At 42.9% G+C, this 24,683-nt stretch overlaps 1 protein-coding gene across 2 annotated transcripts in view; it reads left to right on the forward strand.

Moving 5' to 3' along the window:
* Window positions 1–725: 725 nt before the first annotated feature.
* LOC119946694 (translocon-associated protein subunit alpha-like) overlaps window positions 726–24,683 on the forward strand; it is a 30,802-nt gene continuing 6,844 nt past the window's right edge. Inside the window, exons 1-4 of one of the 2 annotated variants that reach the window (XM_038768108.1) lie at window positions 726–844; window positions 11,561–11,673; window positions 22,104–22,191; window positions 22,520–22,782. In XM_038768108.1, the coding sequence (XP_038624036.1) occupies window positions 766–844; window positions 11,561–11,673; window positions 22,104–22,191; window positions 22,520–22,782 (543 nt within the window). In that variant the 5' untranslated portion in view covers window positions 726–765. The remainder of the gene's footprint in view (window positions 845–11,560; window positions 11,674–22,103; window positions 22,192–22,519; window positions 22,783–24,683) is intronic. The other variant, XM_038768109.1, reaches the window with a different exon arrangement.

The raw sequence follows: 24,683 nt of genomic DNA on the forward strand, positions 1-24,683 counted from the left end.
GTATAGTGCTCTGCACACAGGAAGCACTCAATAAATACAATTGAATGAATGAATGAATAACTCATATGTTTTCCACTCTTCTGGAAAACATATCCGACAATACATCCTCAATTACAAGAAACATCACCAATCTGAATGTAAAGTGTGCTGATATTTGGTAAGTACTCCTTTTGTGCCAAGTATGTTATTTAGTCCTGAGGCAGTTACAGGGTAATTAGTACAAACACAGTCACTGTTTCAACTAGACCTCACATTCTAAGAGGTAGGAAGAACAGGTATCCACATTTGTCAAAAGTGAGGAAGAACATGTTTTTTGGTAATCGTCATCATCATCATTTACAAACCTGGAAACTGAGACCCAGAGAAAGCGACTAGTCCAAGACAAGGAGAAGACCTGGAACTACCAACTCGAGTACTCCTATCGCCCACTCTTATCTCCAGCAAGTCAGAGTCCTAGCCCAAAGGCACTGTAAACTCACTGCGGGGAAGAAAGTTCCTCGTTAAGTCGCTCGCCACGGGGCCAAACGCCGGTTGGAATATATTTAGAAGGGAGCAGCTTCCAGAGAAGCAGAGCACCAACCTATCAACTGCCTAGCTGCAGACCTGCTCGAGAGAGATAGGAGGCGCGTGGCCGCGGAGGGTGACGTAGCATGCGTCTCCCCGCCCCCTCCCGAGGCCCGGATGTAGGGGGTGTGGGGTCGCCATTACGCTGGGGGTAGTCGCCGTAGTGGAGTTCCGTGAAGCGGCGGAGGTCACTGAGGCGCCATGAGACCCCTTCCGCGGCTGCTCCTGCTCGTGCTGCTGGCCGTCCCCGCCACCGTGCTTCTCGGGGGCGGCGCCGGAGGTGAGGCGGGGAGCGGAGCCCGTCCCGTCCTCTCGGCCGCGGCACGTCGCCCCTCCTCGGGGTGGGAGAAAGGGACGGGAAACTGCCGGCGCGTAGCGCAGTGCTCCGCACCGAGCAGGGGCTCGGCGTGTGCCGGTGACGGGTGGGTGGGTGGGTGGGCGGACGGGACGTGTGCCCGTTTGCCTCGGGAGACAGCGGAGCGGCAGACGCCTGCGCTGCCGCCTTCCAGTGCACGGGGCTGGCCGCAAGGCTGACGTGTCACGAGTTTGCATGTCGGGGCCCTTTTATTCTTCACAATCCCTCCTCTTCATCTCTTACTCCCCCAAAATCTCCTTGAGTCTATTGTAGAAGCCCAACACTCTTTGATCTTCTGTCTCCCAACCAATTATTTGTATTTATTGAGGGTTTACTATGCGCAGAACACTGTAACAAGCGCTTGGGCGAGTACAATATAATAGTTGGTAGACAGTTTATCCATCCACAGTCATCTTGCAGTCTAAATGCCGTTATTATTATTGTTAGAGGACCCGGAGCTACTTGCCCTTTTCTTGGTTCCTGGATCTCTAGCTCTTAGAACAGTACATTGCACATAATAAGCGCTTAATAAATGCCTTTATTATTATCTCTATGCACCGACAGGTTCCCACGCGCCTGTTATTTAAGGGAAATAGCACTGATTTTGCCCAGGAAATTTTCCAAGATTTTAGGAAGGGTTTTCCTGGCCTGTAATATCAGGGTTCTGCCTTCAACTCAATTCTTTACAGTTTTATAGTTTGCACCTTCATTTTAAAGTGACCCAGTAAGTTATCAGTTAAAACAGACTTGGAGAAAGGAGTAGTGGTTGAGGAAATCAGAATAGGAGGGACACTAGGGAAAGTAAGCAGTGGTCAATGTGGGTGATCATCGGGGAACTTGGTCCTGATTTCGAAAAGGTTGCCATTTCCATTTCCCCTATTTGTAATTTATTTTAATCGATGCATTGTACTGAGTGTATACTGTGTACAGAGCCTGGGAAAATACAATATAAGGCAGATTTTTTTGCCTACTACAGAATTCCGTTGTACTCTCTATGCGCTTAGTACAGTGCTTCTCATACAGTAAATGCTCAGTAAATGCCATTGATTGATTGGCAGGAAAATTAACCAGAGTAGTGAAAGAAGCAATGGGTTAGGAGGGAGTGGGAACTCGGAGGGCAGTGGATCTACCCTCAGTGACTGGGCAGGATATAGTTTGGTCTTATGTCTCTGGGATGTACTTGTAAATAGAATAGGGTGTATTTCCCAGGCCTCCCTTATTGTGGGATAGTCATATCCCTAAATTTCCCGTTAGTTATTCCTCCTTAATCTTTTTTTAAATTTGTGAGATAAATATATTGTTTCAACTATGAAAATGAAGTTATACATTTTAAGTCAGGTTTTCTTAAAGTCTGTCAATAGTTAAAGCTAATGAATGACTAGAGATCATTACGTTTTTAGTAGAATTGGAACTTTTCTGCTACTTTTACGTAAATCTGATTTGGAAAATTGGAGGAGGCTATCTCTTAGCATGTGTAACTAACAACATATAGTATAATGTTCTGTTGAAATTTGCAGAGCTCTTGTGTTCTATAAGAGCACAAATTAACAGGCAAATCAAGAAAGTAGGCACAAATTTTAGAATGCAGAATCCTTTCTTTGCACATTGTTCTTTCAGTGTATTACATTACAGCATCTATCTGTTCCCCTTTCTCTCTTTGTTTTTTTTTTTTAAAGTGAATTGCCACATCATCATTCTTCCTAAAATTACAGGAGGAATCAGTAGTCTGGAAACTGTGTTCATGATCTTAGAGAAGCAGTGTAGCTCAGTGGACAGAGCACGGGCTTAGGAGTCAGAGGTCATGGGTTCAAATCCTAGCTCTGCCGCTTGTCAGCTGTGTGACTTTGGGCAAGTAATTTAACTTCTCTGTGCCTCAGTTACCTCTTCTGTAAAGTGGGGATTAAGAATGTGAGCCCCATATGGGACAACCTGATCACCTTGTATCCTCCCCAGTGCTTAGAACAGTGCTTTGTACATAGCGCTTAACAAATAGCAAAATTATTATTATTATTATTATTAATTATTATTATTATTATCATATTTAGCTTAAATGGTCATTATGCTCTTTTTTTTAGGCTTATGAACTTTAGGAACCTGAAAAATGAGAACTATTTTCCTTTTTAAGAACTTAATTTTTCATTATTGAATGTTGGGAAGTAAAGCTAGCAAAACTTCATAGGGAGCACATAAACTAGTGACAGGCTTTTACAAGAGTATCTCTTATGTCAAGCCACCCCAAACCAGAATTTATTTCAGTAAATCTATGTCCTTAAAACAAGAGTCTGTTCTTGGATGCACTGTACCTGCTTGGGCAGGTGCTGAAAGGAGTAAAATTGGGGCTGAAGTCTTGGTATAGATGAGACTGTCTGAGTCAGGTGACTCTTAGAGTTGGTTCTGGTACAGCAGAGTGGGTAGTTGAGGCTGGCCTGACCAAATAGATCAAGGCCAGATTGTTTGAGTGGGTAGATTGTTCGTCTCCTCCACTTGTCTGCTGTATGGCCTTGGGAAAGTCACTTAACTTCTGTGCCTCAGTTACCTCATTTGTAAAATGGAGATTAAGACAGTGAACTCCATGCAGACAGGGACTGTGTCCAACCTTATTTGCTTGTATCCATCCCAGCTGTTAGTACAGTGCCTCGCACATAGTAAGCACTTAACAAATATCATTATTATTATTATTATTATTATTACTATCATTCATTCATTCAGTCGTATTTATTGAGTGCTTACTGTGTGCAAAGCACGGTACTAAGCGCTTGGGAAGCACAGGTTGGCAACATATAGAGACAGTCCCTGCCCAACAACAGGATCACAGTCTTGAAGTGGGAGATGGACAACAAAACAAAACATATGGATAGTGTCAAGTCATCAGAACAAATAGAATTAAAGCTAAATGCACATCATTAATAAAATAAAATAATAAGTATGTACAAGTAAAATAAATGGAATAATAAATCTGTACAAACATGTACTGTGGGGAGGGGAAGGAGGTAGGGCGGGGGGGGATGGGGAGGAGGAGAGGGAAAAGGGGGCTCAGTCTGGGAAGGCCTCTTGGAGGAGGTGAGTTCTCAGTAGGGCTTTGAATGGAGGAAGAGAGCTAGCTTGGTGGATGTGTGGAGGGAGGGCAAACCAGGCCAGGGGGAGGACATGGGCCAGGGGTTGACAGCAGGTCAGGCGAGAAGGAGGCACGGCGAGGAGGAGGCACAGCGAGGAGGCTAGCATCAGAGGAGCAGGCTGGGCTGCAGAAGGAGAGAAGGGAGGTGAGGTAGGAGGAGGTGAGGTGATGGAGAGCCCCAAAGCTGAGAGTGAGGAGTTTTTGCTTGATGCACAGGTTGACAGGCATCCACTGGAGTTTTTTGAGGAGGGGAGTAACATGCCCAGAGTGTTTCTGCACAAAGATGATCCGGGCAGCAGTGTGAAGTATAGACTGAAGTGGGGAGAGACAGGATGGGAGATCAGAGAGGGGGCTGATGCAATAGTCCAGTTGGAATAAGATGAGAGATTGAACCAGCAAGGTAGCGGTTTGGATGGAGAGGAAAGGGCGGATCTTGGTGACGTTATGGAGGTGAGACCAGCAGGTTTTCGTGATGAATTGGATGTGAGGGGTAAATGAGAGAGCGGAGTCGAGGATGACACCGAGGTTGCGGGCTTGTGAGATGGGAAGGATGGTAGTGCTGTCTACAATGACGGGAAAGTCAGGGAGAGCGCAGGGTTTGGGAGGGAAGATAAGGAGTTCAGTCTTGGACATATTGAGTTTTAGATGGCGGGCAGACATCTAGATGGAGATGTCCTGGAGGCAGGAGGAGACAGACCCGAGCCTGAAAGGGAGAGAAAGAGAGTAGGGGCAGAGATGTAGATTTGGGTGTCATCAGCGTAGATATGATAGTTGAAGCTGTGGGAGCAAATGAGTTCACCAAGGGAGTGAGTGTAGTTAGAGAACAGAAGGGGACCAAGAACTGACCCTTGAGGAACTCCTACAGTAAGGGAATGGGAGGGAGAGGAGGAGCCCACAAAGGAGACTGAGAATGAACGGCTGGAGAGATAAGAGAAGAACCAGGAGAGGACAGAGTCTGTGAAGCTAAGGTTGGATAGCATGTTGAAGAGACTGTCATCATAGGCAGTGTGGTCTAGTAGAGAGCAAGGGCCTGGGGGTCAGAAGGACGTAGGTTCTAATCCCACTCCCCAAGCCCACTCCCTTGGAGAACTCATTCGCTCACAAGGCTTCAACTAGTACCACTGTGCAGATGATTCCCAAAACTATATCTCCAGTCCTGGTCTCTCTCTCTCTCTGCATTTCCTCTTGACTTCAAGACATCTCTACTTGGTTGCCATCTGTCTCCCCCTTTTAGACTGTGAGCCCGTTGTTGGGTAGGGACCATCTATATATGTTGCTGACTTGTACTTCCCAATTGCTTAGAACAGTGCTCTGCACACAGTAAGCACTCAATAAATATGATTGAATGAGTGAATGCACTGCTCTTATTTGCTCCCTTCATTCATCCTCCCTTCCATCCCTACAGCCACATATGTATGTATCTGCAATTTATTTATTTATTTATTTATTTATTTATATTAGTGTCTGTCTCTCCCTGTAGATTGTGAGCTCATTGTGGGCAGGAATGTGTCTAACTGGTGCTTTGCACACAGTAAGTTACTCAGTAAATATGATTGAATGGAGAAGACAGCACCACCATCCTTCCTGCCTCACAAGCATGTTATCCTTGACTTCTCTCTCCTATTCAACCCACATATTCAGATCACTAAATTCTGTTGGTTCCTCTTTGGGAGAGTGCATGGGAGAAGACAGTATCTCAGTAAACAGACATTCATTACCCACAATGAGCTTACATTCTAGAGGGGGTAGTTAGACATTTATTCAAATAAATGAATTACAGAGTCTGGACTGTAAGCCCATTGTTGGGTAGGGATGGTCTATATATGTTCATTCATTCAGTCAGTCGTATTTATTGACTGCTTACTGTGTGCAGAGCCCTGTACTAAGCGCTTGGGAAGTACAAGTCAGCAACATACAGAGACAATCCCTACCCAACAACGGGCTATGTTGCTGATTTGTACTTCCCAAGTGCTTAGTACAGTGCTCTGCACACACTAAGCGCTCAATAAATATGATTGAATGAATGAATATATACATAATTGCTGTGGACTGGGCTAACTAAAGAGAGCAAGTTGGAGTGACACAGAAAGGAGTTGAAGAAGAGGAAAGGAGGGCTTAGTCTGGTAAGGCCTCTTGGAGAAGATGTGCCTTCAATTAAGGCTTTGAAGAGGGGAAACTAACTGTCAGTTGGATATGAAAGGTGGGCTTATTCCAAGCCAGAGGCAGGATGTGACTGAAAGGTCAGTAGTGGGGTAAATGGGGATTGAGTTGTAGTGAGAAGGTTAGCATTAGAGGTGTGAAGTGTGCAGACTGGGTTGAAGTAGGAGCATAGCCCAGTGAAGTAGGAGAGGGCAAGGTGATTGAGTACTTTAAAGTCAATGGTGAGGTGTTTCTATTTGATAGGGAGGTGGGTGGGCAACCACTGGAAGTTTTGGAGGAGTGGGGAAACATGACCCAATTGTTTTTGTAGAAAAATGACCTGGACAGCAGAGTGAAGTATGGTCTAGAATGAGGAAAGGCGGAGGCTGGAAGGTCAGGAGGGCGGTTGACTAAATAATCCAAGTGGGGTAGGATGAATGATTGGATTAAAGTGGTAGCAGTTTGGATGGAAAGGAAAGGGCAGATTTTAGTAACGTTGTGAAGGGTGAACCGAGAGGGTTTAGTGATGGAGAATATGTGAGTTTAATAAGGGAGACGAATAAGGGATAATGCCAAGTTTATGACCTTGTGAGACAGGAAGGATGTTGGTGCCATCTTCAGTGATGGGAAAGTCATGGGGAGAATGGGTTGAGTGGGAAGATAAGAAGTTTGGTTCTGGCTTGCTAAACTTAGGATGGCCAGAGGACATCCATAAAGAGGTGTCTTGAGGCAGGAGGGAATTTGAGACTGCAGAGAGGCAGAGAGGTGAGGGCTGGAGATGTAGATTTGGGTATCATCCACGAAGAGGTAGTTGAAGCCATGTGACTGAATGAGTTCTCCAAGGGAGAGGACATAGATGAAGAATAGAAGGAGACCAAGAGGTAAACCTCAAGGGGCCCCCACAGTTAGGGGTTGGGAGGCAGAGGAGGAGCCCAGAAAAGAGCCTGAGAATGAGCAGCTAGAGACATGAGAGAAGAACCAGGAGAGGACAGTGTCAGTGAAGCTGAGGTTAATTAATTAATTAATTAATTAATTAATTAATTCAATCGTATTTATTGAGTGCTTATTGTTTGCAGAGCACTATATGAAGAACTTGGAAAGTACAGTTCAGCAGCAGAGACAATCTCTGCCCAGTAGCAGGCTCTCAGTCTAGAAGGAAGGAGACAGACAACAAAACAAAATAAATAGTCATCAATAACATCAATATAAATATAATTATAGATACATACACATCATTAATAAAAATAGAGTAATAAATATCTATATAGGTATACAAGTATTGTGGGGCAGGGAGGGGGTAGAGCAGAGGGAGGGAGTAGGGATTATGGGGAGGGGAGGAGGAGAAGGGGGGCTCAGTCTGGGAAAGCCTTCTGGAGGAGGTGAGCTTTCAGCAGGTCTTTGAAAGGGGGAAGTGTGCTTGTTTGGCAGATGTGAGGAGGGTATTGCAGAGGTAGGACGGGCACCAGGGATCAACGGCGAGAACAAGGCCCAGTGAGAAAGTTAGCACCAGAGGAGTTGAGTTTGCGGGCTGGGCTGTAGAAGGAGCGAAGGGAGTTGAGGTAGGAAGGGGCAAGTTGTTGGAGAGCTTTGAAGCCAGTAGCTAGTTTTTGCTTGATATGGAGGTCACCACCGGAGATTTTTGAGGAGGGGGGTGACATGCCCAGAATGTTTCTGTAGGAAGATAATCCGGGCAGTAAAGTATAGACTGAAGTGGGGAAAGACAGGAAGTTGGGAAATCAGAAAGGTTGCTGATGTAGTAATCCAGTAGAGATATGATGAGTGATTTTACTAACAAGGTAGAAGTTGGATGGAGAGGAAAAGGTGGATCTTGTCGATGTTGTGAAGGTGAGACCGGAAGGTTTTGGTGATGGATTGGATATGTGGGGTGAATGAGGGAATGGAGTCAAGGATGACACTAAGGTTGTGGGATTGTGAGACAGGAACGATGGTAGTGCCATTCACGGTGATAAGAAAGTCAGAGAATGAACAGGGTTTGGTAAGGAAGATAAGGAGCTAAGTCTTGGACATGTTGAGTTTTAGGTGGCGGGAGGACATCCAGGTGGAGATGTCCTGAAGGCTGGAGGATCTGTGAGCCTGGAGAGAGGGAGAGAGAACAGAGGAGGAGGTGTATGTAGTTTTGGATATCATCCGCATAGATATGATAGTTGAAGCCATGGGAGTGAAAGAGTTCTACCAAGGGAGTGAGTATAGAGGTTGGATAATGTTTCCAGAAGAAGGGGTGGATCAGCAATTTCCAAAGCACCTGAGGAGTCGAAGGAGGATTAGGATGGAGTAGAGGGTGTTGGATTTGGCAAGAAGAATATCATTTGTGACTTTTGAGAGGGGATGAATGCCACATTGCTGTGGGCCAAAGAGAGAATTGGAGGAGAGGAATTTGAGAGAGCTGGTGTAGACAACTCGCATAAGGAGTTTGTAGAGGGATGTTAGAAGAGAGATGTGGTGATAACTGGAAGGAGCCATGGGGTTGAAGGAGGGTTTTTTTCGGATAAGGGTGACATGAACATATTTGAAAGCAGTGGGGGAGAAGTCAGTGAGGAAGAAGAGAGAACAGTTGAGGATGTTTGCTAGGGAGGGGAAGAAGAGAGAGGGCAAGTGTTTTGGTAAGGTGCAAAAGGATGTGGTTGGATGGTCAGGTGGAGGTTTTTGAGAGAAGACAGGAGACTAGATATTGCTGGGAAAGATGGGAGAGTTGAAGAAGTGGGCCGAGCAGGGAGGGACAGGGGAGATTTTTATGAGCAGTCTGATTTTCTCCTCACTACTTTATGCTCACTGGCTTGAGTTTTTCTGTCAACATCGCTTCAGGTACCACCACTGTGAAGATGGCTCCCAAATCTATCATAATAGTTTCAATCTTTGACCTTCTCTTTAATCTTTCTTTTTTTTCTTGTCTCTTCCACCTGACTTTCCCATTTTAATTGACCTGTCCAACATCTTTTCTGTCTTGAAATCCTGTAACCCTACTCTCTTTCAGCTTTCACATTCAGTCTGTCATTTAAATCCTTTCGTTCTTAAATCTGTTCCTTTCTCTCTCCAAGGAACCTTAATCAAAGACTCTTAGTCCAGGCACTTCAAAATCTTGATAAGATTTCATCAGTCTCCTCCCTAGTCCCCCTGCCTCCAGTCTCTCCCATCATCAGTCAACATTTGACTCTGTTGTTTGTTGCCTTTATTGGTTACTCTTTCCACATCAAGCTGAAACTGGCTATTGGCTTTAAGACTCTCCATCAGCGCTATCCCTCTAACACACCTACTCTTTTCACTTCAGTACTCCCTGGTTCACAGAGTTCATCCTTCTCACTGTAAGTGTTCTCAGCTCTCCTGCCCTGACTTCCAGCTCATTCCCTTCCTGTCATCTGAAGAGGTTCAAATATGACCATCTTCAAAGTAATGGGGTCTATTGGAAAGTGCACAGGCCTGGGAGGCGGAGGATCTGGCCTCCCTGACTATGCCAGTTGTCTGATGTGTGACCTTGGGCAAGTCACTTCACTTCTGTGCCTCAGTTCCCTCATCTGTAAAATGGGAATTAAACCCCCTCCCTCCAACTTATACTGAGCCTTATGTAGGAAGGTACTGACTGTGTCCAACCTGGTTATTGTGCATGTATTCCAGGGCTTAGAACAATGTCAGCAGCACATAGGAAGTGCAATTTTAAAAATAAAAATTAAAAAAAGGCCTTCTGAAATCCCATATCTACCAAGAGCCATTTCTGCATGGCACACACTCAGAAACACCTGTAACACTTTTGCATATCAGTTTTCGTATTGTATCTTATTCTCCCAAGCCCTTAGTAAGGTGCTCTGCACACACTAAGTGCTTAATAAATACAATGGAATGAATGAATACTCTGCTTATTCATGCAAATATCCATTGATCCATACTCTTCGTCCTCCTTTTACCTGTGTCTCTCCACCACTAAAGTATACATTCTGAATAATAACAGTAGTAATAATAATGATATTTGTTAAGTGCTTACTATGTGCCAGACACTCTACTAGGCACTGGATTGGATACAAGCAAGTTGAGTTGCCCAAGTACTTAATTTAGTACTCTGTTCACAGTAAGTATATAGAAAAGTCTGTTGATTGATTTAAAAATGATGATAAAAGAAAAATAATTTGGAGTATGTTACTACTGTGTGAAAAGTTTACCAATTGAATATCAATTCAGCAAGGCCAACACTAATCCAACAGTTGGGAAAGTATGTGGTAGCTTGAGCTTCTGTCCTTTTCACTCTGATTGGACTCTGGCAGTGGTAGGTGGCAAGAAGACAACCTTTCTGGATCCTGGGACTCTAATGCCTTTTTGCAGGGACTAGGTGTATCCCAGTTTGTATCCTTTTTCCTTACTTTAGGCATGTATTAGGCACTTAATATTTGGTAAGCAATGGTTTTTATTCTATTAATCATTTGCATTGATGTGCATGTACTGGGTGCAGAGCACTTTAATAAGCAGTTAGGAGGGTACAGTGTAACAAAGGTGATAGAAATTTTCCTTGTCCACAAGGAGCTTACAGGCTAGAGGCGAAACAGACATGTACTTAAAAGTTATGGGACTGGGGGGGGGATGAGTTATGAGTGCAAAGTCAAGTTCAAAAGCAGTGCAGAAGGAAGTGGGAAAAGAGGAAATCAGGGCTTAGTCGGGTGCAACCTGTTGTAGGAGTTATGCTTTTACTAAGGCTTTGATGGTAGAGAGAGTGACCATCTGTTGGATATGAAAAGAGGGTGAGTTGCAGGCCAGAGGCAGGATATGGGGGAAAGGTCAGCAGCAAGAAAGACTAGATAGAGTAGTGAAGTGTGTGAGCTGGGTTGTAATAGGAAATCAGGGAGGTAAGGTAGGATGGGGAAAGGTGATGAAATGCTTTGAAGACTCTGGTAAGGCGTGTCTGTTTCATACTTATTGAACACTTAATAAATATTTGGGAAAGTACAATATAACACAGTTGGTAGGTCCCCTGCCCACATGGAGCTTACAGACAGAAGAAGTTACCAGATTGGTCAGAGTCCTTGTCCCGATCCTATAGTTTTCAAAACCTACATTTTTCCCCTTTATACAGTTGAATAAAGTACAGAATGAGTAAGTCACCTGGCAGTGGTCACACTACAGTGATCAAGCTGGGACTAGAACCTAGGTCTCCTGATTCCCAGTCTTAAGCTTTCAGCTAGGCCACACTCCTCTTGTTCCCATTATTTTTAAATCAATTATGTTTACTTGTTGTTTGCATTATAAGTTTCCTTACTAATTGAATGTACACCTGAAAATCCAGTTGTCATATCCAGTTTGTAAAATCTTGGAAAATGTTTAAGATATTGTAAATTTTAAAAAAAATATATGGAAACATTTAACATTTCTATTTTGTATTGTCACAGGGACACTGGTATTGGCCCAAGATTCTACAGAAGATGAAGAAGCAGTAGAAGGTACAGTGGTTGAAGATGAGGATGATGAAGCAGAGATTGAAGAAGATGAACCTACAGATTTGGTGAATGTTATCACTAATCAGAAATTTTGAATTATATAACATATGGATTTGTTCTTTCTGTAGAAGCATTTGATTAAAATATGTGTCCCATGTTTTAAGTATGTTACCATGTTTTCCAGTATTATCCAGAAAAAACAGTTTGAAGAAGTTTGTGAGTTAAAAATATAGCTGTCTCAGATTAATCAGAATTTAGGTTAACTGGATGGTTTTTATTTAATAGTATTAGTGTCTTGAGTTTGCTATGTCTAAAACTGAACTCAGCTTCCTTCCCAAGCCCTCTCTTCTGTGTGACTGCATTATCACTGTTTACACCACTGCTCTCAAGTCAGCAACCTGTCGGTCAATCAGTGGTATTTACTGACCACTTTGAGTGTGCAGAGCACTCTATTCTTGACTCTGCTCTCTCCTTCAAACATATATTCAATCATCAATTCCTCTTGTTCTTCCTAAACACTTCCTCTCCATCCAAATCACCACCACAATTACCACTTCACCCTTCTAGCTGACCCCCCTGCATTCAGCTTTTTGACTCCCCAGTGCATGTTTCACTCTGGTCCCATATTCTTCTTCTGAAACACTATCCTATGTGTGACTCCCCATTCCTTAAAATCTCTTGTGGCTACTTATCCATCTCCTCATCAAGCAGAAACACCTCACCATCAGCTGTAATGCACATAATCAGTTCTCTCCCCACCCTTGAGCTCTCCCCTTTCACAGTACATACCAAACCAACTCTGCTCTAATACATTATTCCCAGCAGGATCTCTAGATGAGATCTCCTCTCTCCTCTCAAAATCCACACCTTCCACCTTTGCCTCCAACCCCAATCCTTCGCACCTTATCAGAAACTCTTGCCCGTTCCCTTCCTTCTTTTATTGCAGTTCTTCAACTGTCCACTGTCCAGTGGCTTCTTCCCCACAGCTTTCAAACATGCTCCTGCTTTCCTGTCATAAAAAAACCCTCCCATGACCCCACAACTCCTTCCACTTATCTCCTCATCTCCTCTGTAGCAGCATGATTCAGTGGAAAGAGCATGGGCTTGGGAGTCAGAGGTCATGGGTTCTAATCTGGCTCTGTGACTTATCAACTGTGTGACTTTGGGCAAGTCATTTAACTTCTCTGTGCCTCAGTTACCTCATCTGGAAAAAGGGGATTAAGACTGTGAGCCCCACTTGGGACAACTTGATTACCTTGTATATCCCCCAGTGCTTTAAACTGTGCTTGGCACATAGTAAGAGCTTAACAAAAAACCAACATTATTATAAGCTTGTTGTGGGCAGGGAATGTGTCAGTTTATTGCTATATTGTAGTCTTCCAGGCATTTAGTATAATGCACTGCACCCAAAAATATTTGATAAATACTATTGTATGAATCTTATCATTCCCCTCCAACTCCTCAAGTGAGTTGTCTGCATCGGCTCTGTTCTCTTCCTCTCCTCCAGTGTTCTCCTTGACCCCCTCCAATCTGGTTTCCGCCCCCTTGACTCCACCAGAACTGCCCTCTTGAATGTCACCAATGACCTCCATGCCAAATCCAGTTACCTCTATTCCATCCCAAACCTCCTTTGACCTCTTAGCTGCCTTTAATGTTGAGGACCTCCTGCTTAAACCTCCTTTGACTTCTTAGCTGCCTTTAACATTGTGGACCTTCCACTTCTCTTGGAAACATTATCTAAGCTTGGCATTCATTCATTCAACTGTATTTATTGAGTGCATACTGTGTGCAGAGCACTGTACTAAGTGCTTGGGAAGTACAAGTCGGCAACATATAGAGACGGTCCTTACCCAACAATGGGCTCACAGTCTAGAAGGGGGAGAAAGACAACAAAAGAAAACATGTAGACAGGTGTCAAAATTGTCAGAACAAATACAATTATAGCTATATGCACATCATTCAAAATAAGCAGAATAAATTGGCATCACTGACACTGTCCTCTTTTGTGGGTTTCGCCTCTGCATCCCATCCCTTAAATGTGGGAGTGTCTCAAGGCTCAGTCTTAGGCTCCCTCCTATTCTCCAACTATACCTACTCCCTTGAAGAACTCATTTCCCCCAGTTGGTTTCAGCTACCATATCTAAGTAGGTGATTCTTAAGTCTACATCTCCAACCCTAATCTTTCTTCTCTACAATCTCATATTTCTCCCGCCTTCAGGACATCTCTGTTTGGATATCCCACTAATACCTCAAACAATATGTCTGAAACAGAACTCCTTATCTTCCCACCCAAACCTATCCTCCCCTGTGAGCCCGTTGTTGGGTAGGGACCATCTCTATATGTTGCCAACTTGTACTTCCCAAGCGCTTAGTACAGTGCTCTGCACATAGCAAGTGCTCAATAAATACAATTGAATGAATGTTCCCATCACTTGTAGTCAGCATCACTATTCTCCCTATCCCACAGCCTAAGGACTGTGAGGCCTTTAGCATTGTCCTTGAGTGACCTGTCACTCAACACATATATTCAATCTGACACAACATCTTGCTTGTTCAGAGTCACAATGTCACTAAAATCTGACCTTTCCTTTCCATCCAAACTGCTGCCATGTTAATCCAAGCACTTAGCCTATCCCACTATAATTACTTCATCAGCCTTCCTGCCTTCTGTCTCTCCCCTCTTCAGACATACTTCACCCTACTGTTCAGATAATTTTTCTGCTAAGTTGTTCTGTCCTGGTTACCCAACTCATCAAGAACCTCCAGTGCTTGTGCCCAGTCACATCTGCATTGAATAGGAACTTCTTGCCATTTTCCTTAAAATACTCCTTACCTCGCACCTTCCAATCTTACCCTACTGATTTCCTACTTCAACCCAGCCCAAAAAGTTTGGTCCTCAAATGCCAACCTACTCACAGTACCATCATCTCATCTGTCTTTGCAGAGTGAAGTATGCCTGAAGAGGAGAGAGACATTAAAAAAATGTCAGATATGGGAAGAAGCCAAGTGTAAGGATGTGTACATAAATGCTGTGGGGTTGGGCGAGTAATAATAATAATAGTAGTAATAATAATAATAAAAATAATGGTGGTATTCATTAAGTGCTCACTATATAATAATGTTGGTATTTGTTAAGCACTTACTATGTGCCATCACTGTTGTAAGTGCTGGGGTAGATACAAGGTAATCAGGTTGTCCCATATGGGTCTCACAGTCTTAATCCCCATTTTACAGATGAGGTAACAGGCACAGAGAAGGTAAGTGACTTGCCCAAAGTCACACAGCTGATACGTGGCAGAGCAGGGATTAGAACCCCTGGCCCCTGACTCTCAAGTCCATGCTCTTTCCACTAAACCACACTGCTTCAGAGAACTCTGAATATCAGACCCAACTGTATGAGTGATATAGAAGTAAGATAGAGAAATGAGAGGTTTAAACAGAGAAGGTTGTAGACAGTAGTCCCTTTAGACTTTAAACTCATTGTGGGCAGGACATTTGAGGACCACCTCTCTTTTGTTGTCCCAATAATAATAATAGCAGTGATAATTGTGGTATTTGTTAAGTGCATATTATGTGCCAGGCACTTTACTAAGCTCTGGGGCAGATACAAACAAATCAGGTTGGACACAGTTCCTGACCCACATAGGACTTACAGTCTAAATCCCCATATTACAGATAAGGTAACAAAGGAACAGAGAAGTGAAATGCCCTGTCCATTACATCATACTAAGGTCTCCTCCCTCACTAGATTCTAAGCTGCGTGAGTGAGGAGATTGTGGCCACTTACTATGATTGATTGATTGGTTGGTTGATTGATTGATTAATTCAATGCTGTGCTCATACTGCTCAAAAAATACTTTTGATTCATTGATTTGAAAACTAGTTGGTCACTTAGGGAAAATGGTGAGAGCACTAGATAGGAAATCAGAAGACTTGTATTACAGGAAAATCCCTATTTAGAAAACATCCATACCAAGTATCCTTCACTTTTAAGATATTTGAAGAGTTCATATGGGTATTCCAGTTTTTGTTTTTCATGGGAAAATAACAAACAGATTATAAAATAATAATTTCTCCGTATCAAATTAAGTTTATCTCGTGGCCTTGTCTCTCTTTCTTCTCCAGTCTTTAGTTTAAAGCCTTACCTTCCACAGCTGCGGCTGTTGTACAGAAGCAGAGATTGTGTTCCTCTCCAGCCTGACAATTTTTGGAGCCTTCTTCCCTCTTCTGTCCTGCTAAGTAACAGAGCTCACTGCTCGACACCATGGGTAGTGGACAGACAGAAGTAGAATCCAGCTATCATTTCATCGTTTAAGTTACGAGAGCTCCTTTCATGGGAATCGTACTCAATTATACACTCAAATACTAAAACAGTATTGACCATTGTAAAGCTTGCAGATACAAAGTGGGGGTTTATTGTTTTCATTATTGTAATGGTATTATACATTTATCTGTTCTGTGCCGTGTTTTACACTTGGTGGAAAATAAGCAATGAAGACACAGTCCCTGTCCTATTCTCTTCAGTGGGGAGGACCCTAACACTGCTAAAACTAACATTTTACAAACAATGAGAGCAATTGAAAATCCAGCCCAAATTAAGACCATATGTGTCAATAAATTAGAGAAACAGTGTGGCCCAATGAAAAATTCCAGGCAGGAACAGGGGTATAACCAAGCAGGAGACAAGAAACCAAGGCAGTGATTAGGTGGATATTGTCAATGTCATTTGCCTTTTCTCTGTGACCTTGGGGAGTCACTAAATTTTCTGTGCCTCAGGTACTTTAACTGTAAAATGGGGGTTAAGTCTGTTAGCCCCATGTGGAACATAGGCACTGCCAAACTGATAAGCTCATATCTACCCCAGCTCTTAATACAGTGCCTGGCATGTAGTAACTTCTAAATATCATAAGAAAAATCAGTGATATTTATTGAGCACCTACTCCATGTACAGCACTGTACTAAGCTCTTGAAAGAGTACAGTATAATAGAATTGGTATACACATTTCCTGCCCTCTGGGAGTTTACTGTGTAGAGGGGAAGACAGACAATATAAATAAAGAAATTATGGATGTGTACATTGGAGGAGACTCGGATTTGAGACTCGGATTTCTCAGCCTTCCAGTCTTGGGTTCCAAAGTACTGTTTGCTTCTCATGACCACTCTACTGTGTGTGGAGATAATGGGTGAGGAGGAGAGGGCTCCAGAGTACTGGAATAGGGATTAAGGATGCTGCTGGAGGCATTAGATGGCTTCTTGTAGACCCTAGAGTATGTGATGTCTTGGCCATGTGATGCCTCAGCTCCCAGAGTGGATGGTCATTCCAGCCATCAGGGTCCTAAAATTAGCAGTAATGTTAAGTTAAAAAAGTAAAATAATGATTCCAAAGTTTTGGGTTGTTTGGAAAGGAGTAAATTGAAGATATTTTACCCACGATGGCATTTGCTTGCGGGCTTCTCCTCCCCTTTCCATCCCCTTACTTTAGGAGTTTCTCAAGGGTCAGTTCTTGGCCCCCTTCTGTTCTCTATCTACACTCACTCCCTTGGTGAACTCATTCGCTCTCTTGGCTTCAACTATCATCTCTACGCCAATGACACCAATCTCTGCCCCTGCTCTCTCTCCCTCACTCCAGGCTCACATTTCCTCCTGTCTTTAGGACATCTCCATCTGTGTGTCTGCTTGCCATCTAAAACTCAATATATCCAAGACTGAACTCTTTATCTTCCCTCCCAAATCCTGCCCTCTCCCTGACTTTCCTGTCAGTGTAGACATAACCATCCTTTCCGCCTTACAAGCGCGCAGCCTTGGTGTCATCCTCGACTCCGCACTCTCATCCACCCCAAACATCCAGTCCATCACCAAAACCTGCTGGTCTTACCTCCACATCACTGAGATCTGCCCTTTTCTCTCCATCCAAACTGCTACCTTGTGGGTTCAATCTGTGATCCTATCCCAACTGGATTACTGCATCAGCCTCCTCTCTGATCTCTCATCCTCCTCTCTCTCCCTGCTCCAGTCTATACTTCACTCTGCTGCCTGGATTATCTTTGTACAGAAGTGCTCAGGGCATGTCACTCCCCTCCTCAAAAATCTCCAGTGGTTGCCTGTTAAACTTCGAATCAAGCGAAAACTCCTCACTCTCAGCTTCAAGGCTCTCCATCACCTCACCCCCTCCTGCCTCATCTCCTTTCTCTCTTTCTACAGCCCAGCCTGCACCGTCCTCTCCTCTGCCGCTAACCTCCTCATTGTGCCTCATTCTCACCTGTCCCGCTGTTGACCCCCAGCCCACGTCCTTCCTCAGCCTGGAATGCCCTCCCTCCACACATCCACCAAGCTAGCTCTCTTCCTCCCTTCAAAGCCCTACTTAGAGCTCACCTCATCCAGAAGGCCTTCCCAGACTGAACCCCCTTTTTCCTCTCCTCCTCCCTATCCCCCCGCCCTACCTCCTTCCCCTCCGCACAGCACTTATATATATTTGTACAGATTTATTACTCTGTTTATTTTACTTGTACAAATTTACTATTCTATTTATTTTGTTAATGATGTGCATATAACCATAATTCTATTTGTTCTGACGATTTTGTCTACAAGTTTTGTTTTCTTGTCTGTCTCCCTCTTCTAGACTGTGAGCCTATTGTTGGGTAGGGACAGTCTCTATATGTTGCTGACTTGTACTTCCCAAGCTCTTAGTACAGTGCTCTGCACACAGTAAGCACTCAATAAATACGATTGAATGAATGAATTAATTTGCTTAGGGCCTAGAGCCTGCCAAGGATCTCATATCAGGATTTCAATGCCAACCCATACTGAGTTATCCAATTTCTGGTTTCTTAATTCATGCCATTTGAACACCAACTTAGGCAGAATTGTACCAGGCTTCATTCCTTGTGACACCCTATTCACTGCATAAAGGTCCTGAACCAAAATGAAACAGGTCTGTTGTAATGTTTTGAGTCAAGTGATGTTGGTTTTTACGCTGATCCAACCTTGTTCCAGAGCCTGGGAGTATCAGATCAAACAGTTCAGGGCGCTGTCTGAGTCTGCCATGACGTCATGGTTTTCCCCCTTTGTCTTACCTCCTTCCTGTCTTTTCTTGGTTCAGGTGGGTTTTTCAATTTGGCTTTTTAAAGGGTCAGAAATTTTCATTCTGACAAGGCTGATACTGTGAGAGGTGATTACAGTAGTTTCTGCTTATTTCCTCACATAATATTTGACTTTTTAACACTATGAAAAACTTGTTTCCCTTGCATTAAAATAGGCAAATAACGCTTATGTGGATAGCCCTAACCTATCAAGGAAAAAAGCACTTGTAAAAGGTACTACCTTTTAAAAAGTTTAACAGATACAATTTTTTTATAGTTAAGGAAAATGCTACTTGTTGGCCGTGGGAACTGTTGAGTACTATAGCAAGGGACTGTGCCTTGCTGGCATTGTTCTAGTGTAGTTTAGCTACCTTAACATAAACAAAATGGCAATAATAACAAATTTTCTAGCAAAAACATTCAAAGTATAGCTACTACCAAATCTAACTTTTTGATGTTTGTAAGCTGTTTAGTATTTCTTGAGCATTCATTATAATAAATAGCTAAGAGCATAGCTGGGAGCAGTGGTCAAGCCACACAGTCTGCTGCAGTCTTCCTGATAGATATTGTAAAAGTTTTAAGAGTTTTCCCTTCCATACTGTTGGGCAGAAATGGTGAGGCTGCTTTGGACTTCGGACTAAAGATAGAGGTTAAATTTAGTGAGGCAACTCTGGCCATATGAGTCTCAGTTTCTGCTGGGGTGAGGTGGCTTTTCCTAGATTTAAGGGGGTATTTTTTGGAGGGTGTGGAAAGATTTTTATGAAACAGATTTTGGTGGAAGTTCTGCAGTATAAGCTTGAATATGTGTATGTGTGGCTGTCTTTTTTTGTTAAATAAACTGTCAGGGGCATAAATCTATCAACACTTCAATGCACTGAGTTGTGGAAGTTTCCACTCTTAAGTGCCTAGTCTAAGGTTTCATTAATTAATTAATTAATTCATTCATTCATTCAATCAGTCGTATTTATTGAGCATTTACTATGTGCAGAGTGCTGTACTAAGTGCTTGGAAAGTACAGTTCGGCAACAGATAGAGATATTCCCTACCTAACAATGGACTCAGGTCTAGAAGGGGAGGCAGACAACAAAACAGAACAAGTAGACAGACTTCAGTAGCATCGAAATAAATAAATAGAATTATAGATATATACACATCATTAATAAAATAAATAGAATAATAAATATGTACATATCTACACAAGTGCCGTGGGGCGGGGAGAGGATAGAGCAGGGGGAGGGAGTAGGGTGATGGGGAGGGGAGGAGGAGCAGAGGAAAAGGGGGGCTCAGTCTGGGAAGGCCTCCTGGAAGAGGTGAGCATTCAGTAGGGTTTTGAAGTGGGGAAGTGAGCTAGTTTGGCAGATGTGAGGAGGGAGTGCATTCCAGGCCAAGGGTAGGATGTGGGCCAGGGGTCAATGGCGGGACAGGCAAGAACAAAGCACAGTGAGGAGGTTAGTGACAGAAGAGCAGAGTGTGTTGGCTGGACTGAAGTAGGAGAGAAGGGAAGTGAGGTAGGAGGGGGCAAGGTGTTGGAGAGCTTTGAAGTAGTGAGGAGTCTTTGCTTGATTCAAAGGTTGATAGGCAACCACTGGAGATTTTTGAGAAGGTCGGGTGATGTGCCCATAGCATTTCAATAGAAAGACAATCCGGACAGTGAAGTATAGGCTGAAGTGGGAAGAGATGGGAGGTTGGGAGATCATAAAGGATGCTGATGCAGTATTCCTGTTGGGATACGTGAGAGATTTTACCAACAAGGTATCTGTTTGGTTAGGAAAGGGTGGATCTCGGTGACATTATGAAGGTGAGGCCGGCAGTTTTTGGTGACAGATTGGATGCATGGGGTGGATGAGAGCAGTGTCAAGGATTACACCAGGGTTTTGGTTTTATGAGACAAGGATGGTAGTGCTGTCCACAGTGACAAGAAAGTCAGGGAGAGGACAGGGTTTGGGAGGGAAGATAAGGAGCTCAGTCTTAGACATGTTGAGTTTTGGGTGGTGGGTGGACATCCAGGTGGAGATGTCCTGAAGACAGGAGGAGGTACGATCCTGTAGGGAGGGAGATAGAACAGGGCAGGAGATGTAGATTAGTGTGTCATCTATATAGAGATGATAGTTGAAGCCATGGGAGCGAATGAGTTCACCTAGGGAATGAGTATAGACGGAGAACAGAAGGGGACCAAGAACTTACCCCCCCATAAAGGGGAATGGAAGGGGGTTTCTTCCCCCTCACCAATTTGAACCAGTGTTTCCTTCTGTAAGTCTTAGATGACATGTTCAGATAATAGGACCCCAATTTTGGATTGGTCTCCCTTCTGGCTAAAGTAGCTGTGGTAAAATCTGGACTTAATCCACTTTTGAAAATTTGAAGAAGACAAAATAAATAAAATGTTAATACAAATATGTGAAATTTATATAACCTATATTCTAAAATCATGACTACAATCCATGAAAATAGTAGATCTGGTGTAATGTAGGTACAGCAAAAGTAGAAAGGTAATTTTATTCTTTAGGGAGGTTTGAGAAGGGTGACATATGACATGATCAACCAAACTTAAGAGGATTTAATGTAAATATACCCAGTTTTATAATGTGGGGTTTGTGTTTTTACAGAACTTGCATTAATAATAGTAATAATAATAATAATGGTATTTGTTGAGTGCTTATTATATGCTGAGCTCTGTACTAAGCTCTGGGGTGGATATAAGCAAATCAGGTTCGACTCAATCCCTGTCCCACGTGGCTCTCCCAGTTTCGATCCCTGTTACACAGATGAGGTAACTGAGGCCCAGAGAAGTGAAGTGAATTGCTCAAGATTATACAGCAAACTGACTCCCAGGTCTGTGCTGTATGCATCATGTATCGTGCCCAATGCTGCCAAGTCGAGAAGCCTTAAACATATCCTTAAACATTTCTCTGTCTCCTGTGTTTCATTGGATAATTGTTAAAACAGCCTATGCAGCATCCTCACCAAAGAGCATAGGGAAAGTGTGGAAGAACTGAGTATATTTGTTTTATAACAACATTATTATTATTAATAATAATAGTAAGGGCATTCTTTGTGTCAGGTACTGTTCTAAGATAATCTGATTGGACCCAACCACTGACCCATCTGAAACAGGCTAAGTACGTTGGAAAACAAGTGTTTCCTCTCCATTTTACAGGTAAGTGACTTGCCTGGGGTTACCCAGCAGTCAAATAGTGAGGTAAGGATGAGGGACCAAGTCATTTGACTCTCAGGTTCATGCTTTTTCCAATAGGCTATGCTGCTTCGAAGTAAAACGTGCTGCTTCAAAGTAAGACTCATACATTCAGAATTCTCATTTCCTTAGAAGAAGCAACACTTTTTCCTATTTGGAAAATATAAATTTGGGCATCTGAGGGTTTTTTTTTAATCCAAGTAAATCTTTTTGTTGCTTATAGGCAGAAGATAAAGAGGAAGAAGATCTGTTTGGTGAGCCTAAAGCCTCATCTAATGCTGATACAACTATCTTGTTTGTAAAAGGAGAAGGTAAAAAAGAAGTGTTATTCATTCTAAATAACAAAATCATTGTGCTTTCAGTGAACTCATTTCCCCATCAGAAATACTATCCTCATCAGAAATAAAGCTAGCCTAGGATGGAAAAATATTAGTGATTTTGATTCATATCCTTTACATTCTCAAAAGTAGTTTTGTCAGTGAATCAGTGGGGTGTTGGAGACAGCTCATTGTATAGGTTTTTTTGGCATGAAATATTGATGGGCCTTCTGTGAGGTTATAAGATGGTTAAAGTAGAAATTCAGAATTTCTTTGAGTGTCACTTGGAAATTTTCAAATATTTCCATATTTTGTTTCCTAGATTTTCCTGCAAACAGCATTGTGAAGTTCCTAGTGGGTTTCACAAATAAGGGTTCTGAAGATTTTGTGGTTGAATCCCTGGATGCCTCCTTTCGTTATCCTCAGGATTACCAATTTTTTATCCAGAATTTTACAGCCCTTCTTCTCAACACTGTGGTGCCGTCCCAGAAGCAGGCTACATTTGAGTACTCTTTCATCCCTGCAGAACCAATGGGTGGGCGCCCATTTGGTTTAGTTATCAATCTGATCTACAAGGATATAAATGTAAGCCTACTGCTTAGCTTTTCCTAACTACTAGTTAAAATCACATACAGTAACTTAATGGCCCGTGCTGTAATTCAAGGACTGGTCATCCTATTTAAGAAGACCTCGGTCTTAGGTTTAGTCAGTCAATCTAATTTTTTACTTTATTGCCATTTCAATTTTCATTACCGCTTTCTGGAATTTTTGTTGAAGTACTTAGTGTAAGTGTCATTCCATTTGACAATGGCAGCAGTTTCCCCCTCTCCCAAAACTGAGTTTTTTGTTTATTTCTGGGACCCAATTCCCCTGGGCCCAGCCTTTTGAATCTTGGACCATCCAAACGTCTGTAGTGGACAAGGACGGGTCTGTTGACTGCACAGGCAGAATCCAAGAACTCCACCTAGGTTGTCAACTCGTGGCAGCTTTACCAGAGGTGGGAGTTTTGATGGAAAGTACTTAGACTGCAATCTTCTGACATACCTACCAGTAGTTACTGAGACCTCTCCTGTATAAGTGCACATTTATTTTTATTCATCTAATGGCAGGTGGGGTGCTTTGTTGAACTTCATTTAAAGATGTTATTTCAGATTAATTTCCGTAAGAAAAAAATTAAGAGAGTTACCCTTTGGATAACACTATTTGGAATAGATTTGGAATAGTACTGTATTCTGTTTCCCAAGTTTAGGCTTTGACTACTGACAAAAATAGTGTCCACTATGTGAACTTACCTTCAGTAAGATAGAAAATGTCTCTGTGGTTATTATGAGAGGCTGGACATTTGTTGGACCAAAGTAAACACCTCCAACATCATAACCTTATTGCTTCTTACACCCTCCTAACCTTGTTTCTGTGTCTGTTAAAAAGAAAAGACTGGAAATTAGGCCAACCCAAACCGTGTTTTTGCTCCGAATGTAGTTTTCCATTACTCTTTAGATGTAGTAACTGTATAACTAAAAAATTTGAAACTGGTTTATTTAAGTGTATTAAATGAGTGTTTGTTTGCTTATGTAATTGAGCTGTAATTTTCCCAAATGCCTAAAGAATAGAATAGCAGGAGTATCCTATTCAGTATAGGTGCCTTACTGTGCTATCAGTATAGGTGCCTTACCGTGCTATCCATGTTACCTTATGGAAGCATCATTCTGCACATGTCCTCCCACTCCTCAAAAACCTCAGATGATTGCCTATCCAACTGCAAGTCAAGTAGAAACTTCTTGCCATCAGCTTTAAGCCACTCAGTCAGCTCTCTACCCCTCCTTGTACTCCTTACTCCTCTTACACTTCAGCCCAGCTCACCTTTCACTCCTCTAATTGTAACTCACTCACTGTGCCTCATTCTCACCTCTGTTACCCCTTGCTTCTTGCACATGCCCTCTTCCCTGCCTAGAACTCTGTACTCCACATTTGTCAGGCAAACACTCTCTTTATCTTTAGAGCACTACTAAAACCACATTTCCTCCAGGAGGCCTTCCTTCCTTCTCACATCTCCATCTCTCTTCCTTCCCTTCTGCTTCCCCACACACCTGAGTCTATTCTCCTTAAACACTGAAGTGCTGCTAAGAAGTTGTTAATTACCTGCTCTGGAAATTTTGGGCTCTTCCCACTTTCTCTAGGTGTGAGGCTAACCTAGCTTGGACATCACATAGTCAGCAACCTGCTTCGGAGTGGAAGTTGTGATATCAGTGATGGCACTGGCTTTCATTCATTCAGTCGTATTTATTGAGCACTTGCTGTGTGCAGAGCCCTGTACTAAGCACTTGGAAAGTACAGTACAGCAATAGAGGCAGTCCCTGCCCACACATTGGGCTCACAGTCTGGCGGGGGGAAAGGGGATGACAGACAAATATCCTTACAAGTAAACAAATATGAATATAAATAAAGAAAATTATAGGTGTATTCATGTATATATAAGTTCTGTGGGG

Source organism: Tachyglossus aculeatus, chromosome Y2 (assembly GCF_015852505.1).
Source record: "Tachyglossus aculeatus isolate mTacAcu1 chromosome Y2, mTacAcu1.pri, whole genome shotgun sequence".
NCBI classification, from domain to species: domain Eukaryota; kingdom Metazoa; phylum Chordata; class Mammalia; order Monotremata; family Tachyglossidae; genus Tachyglossus; species Tachyglossus aculeatus.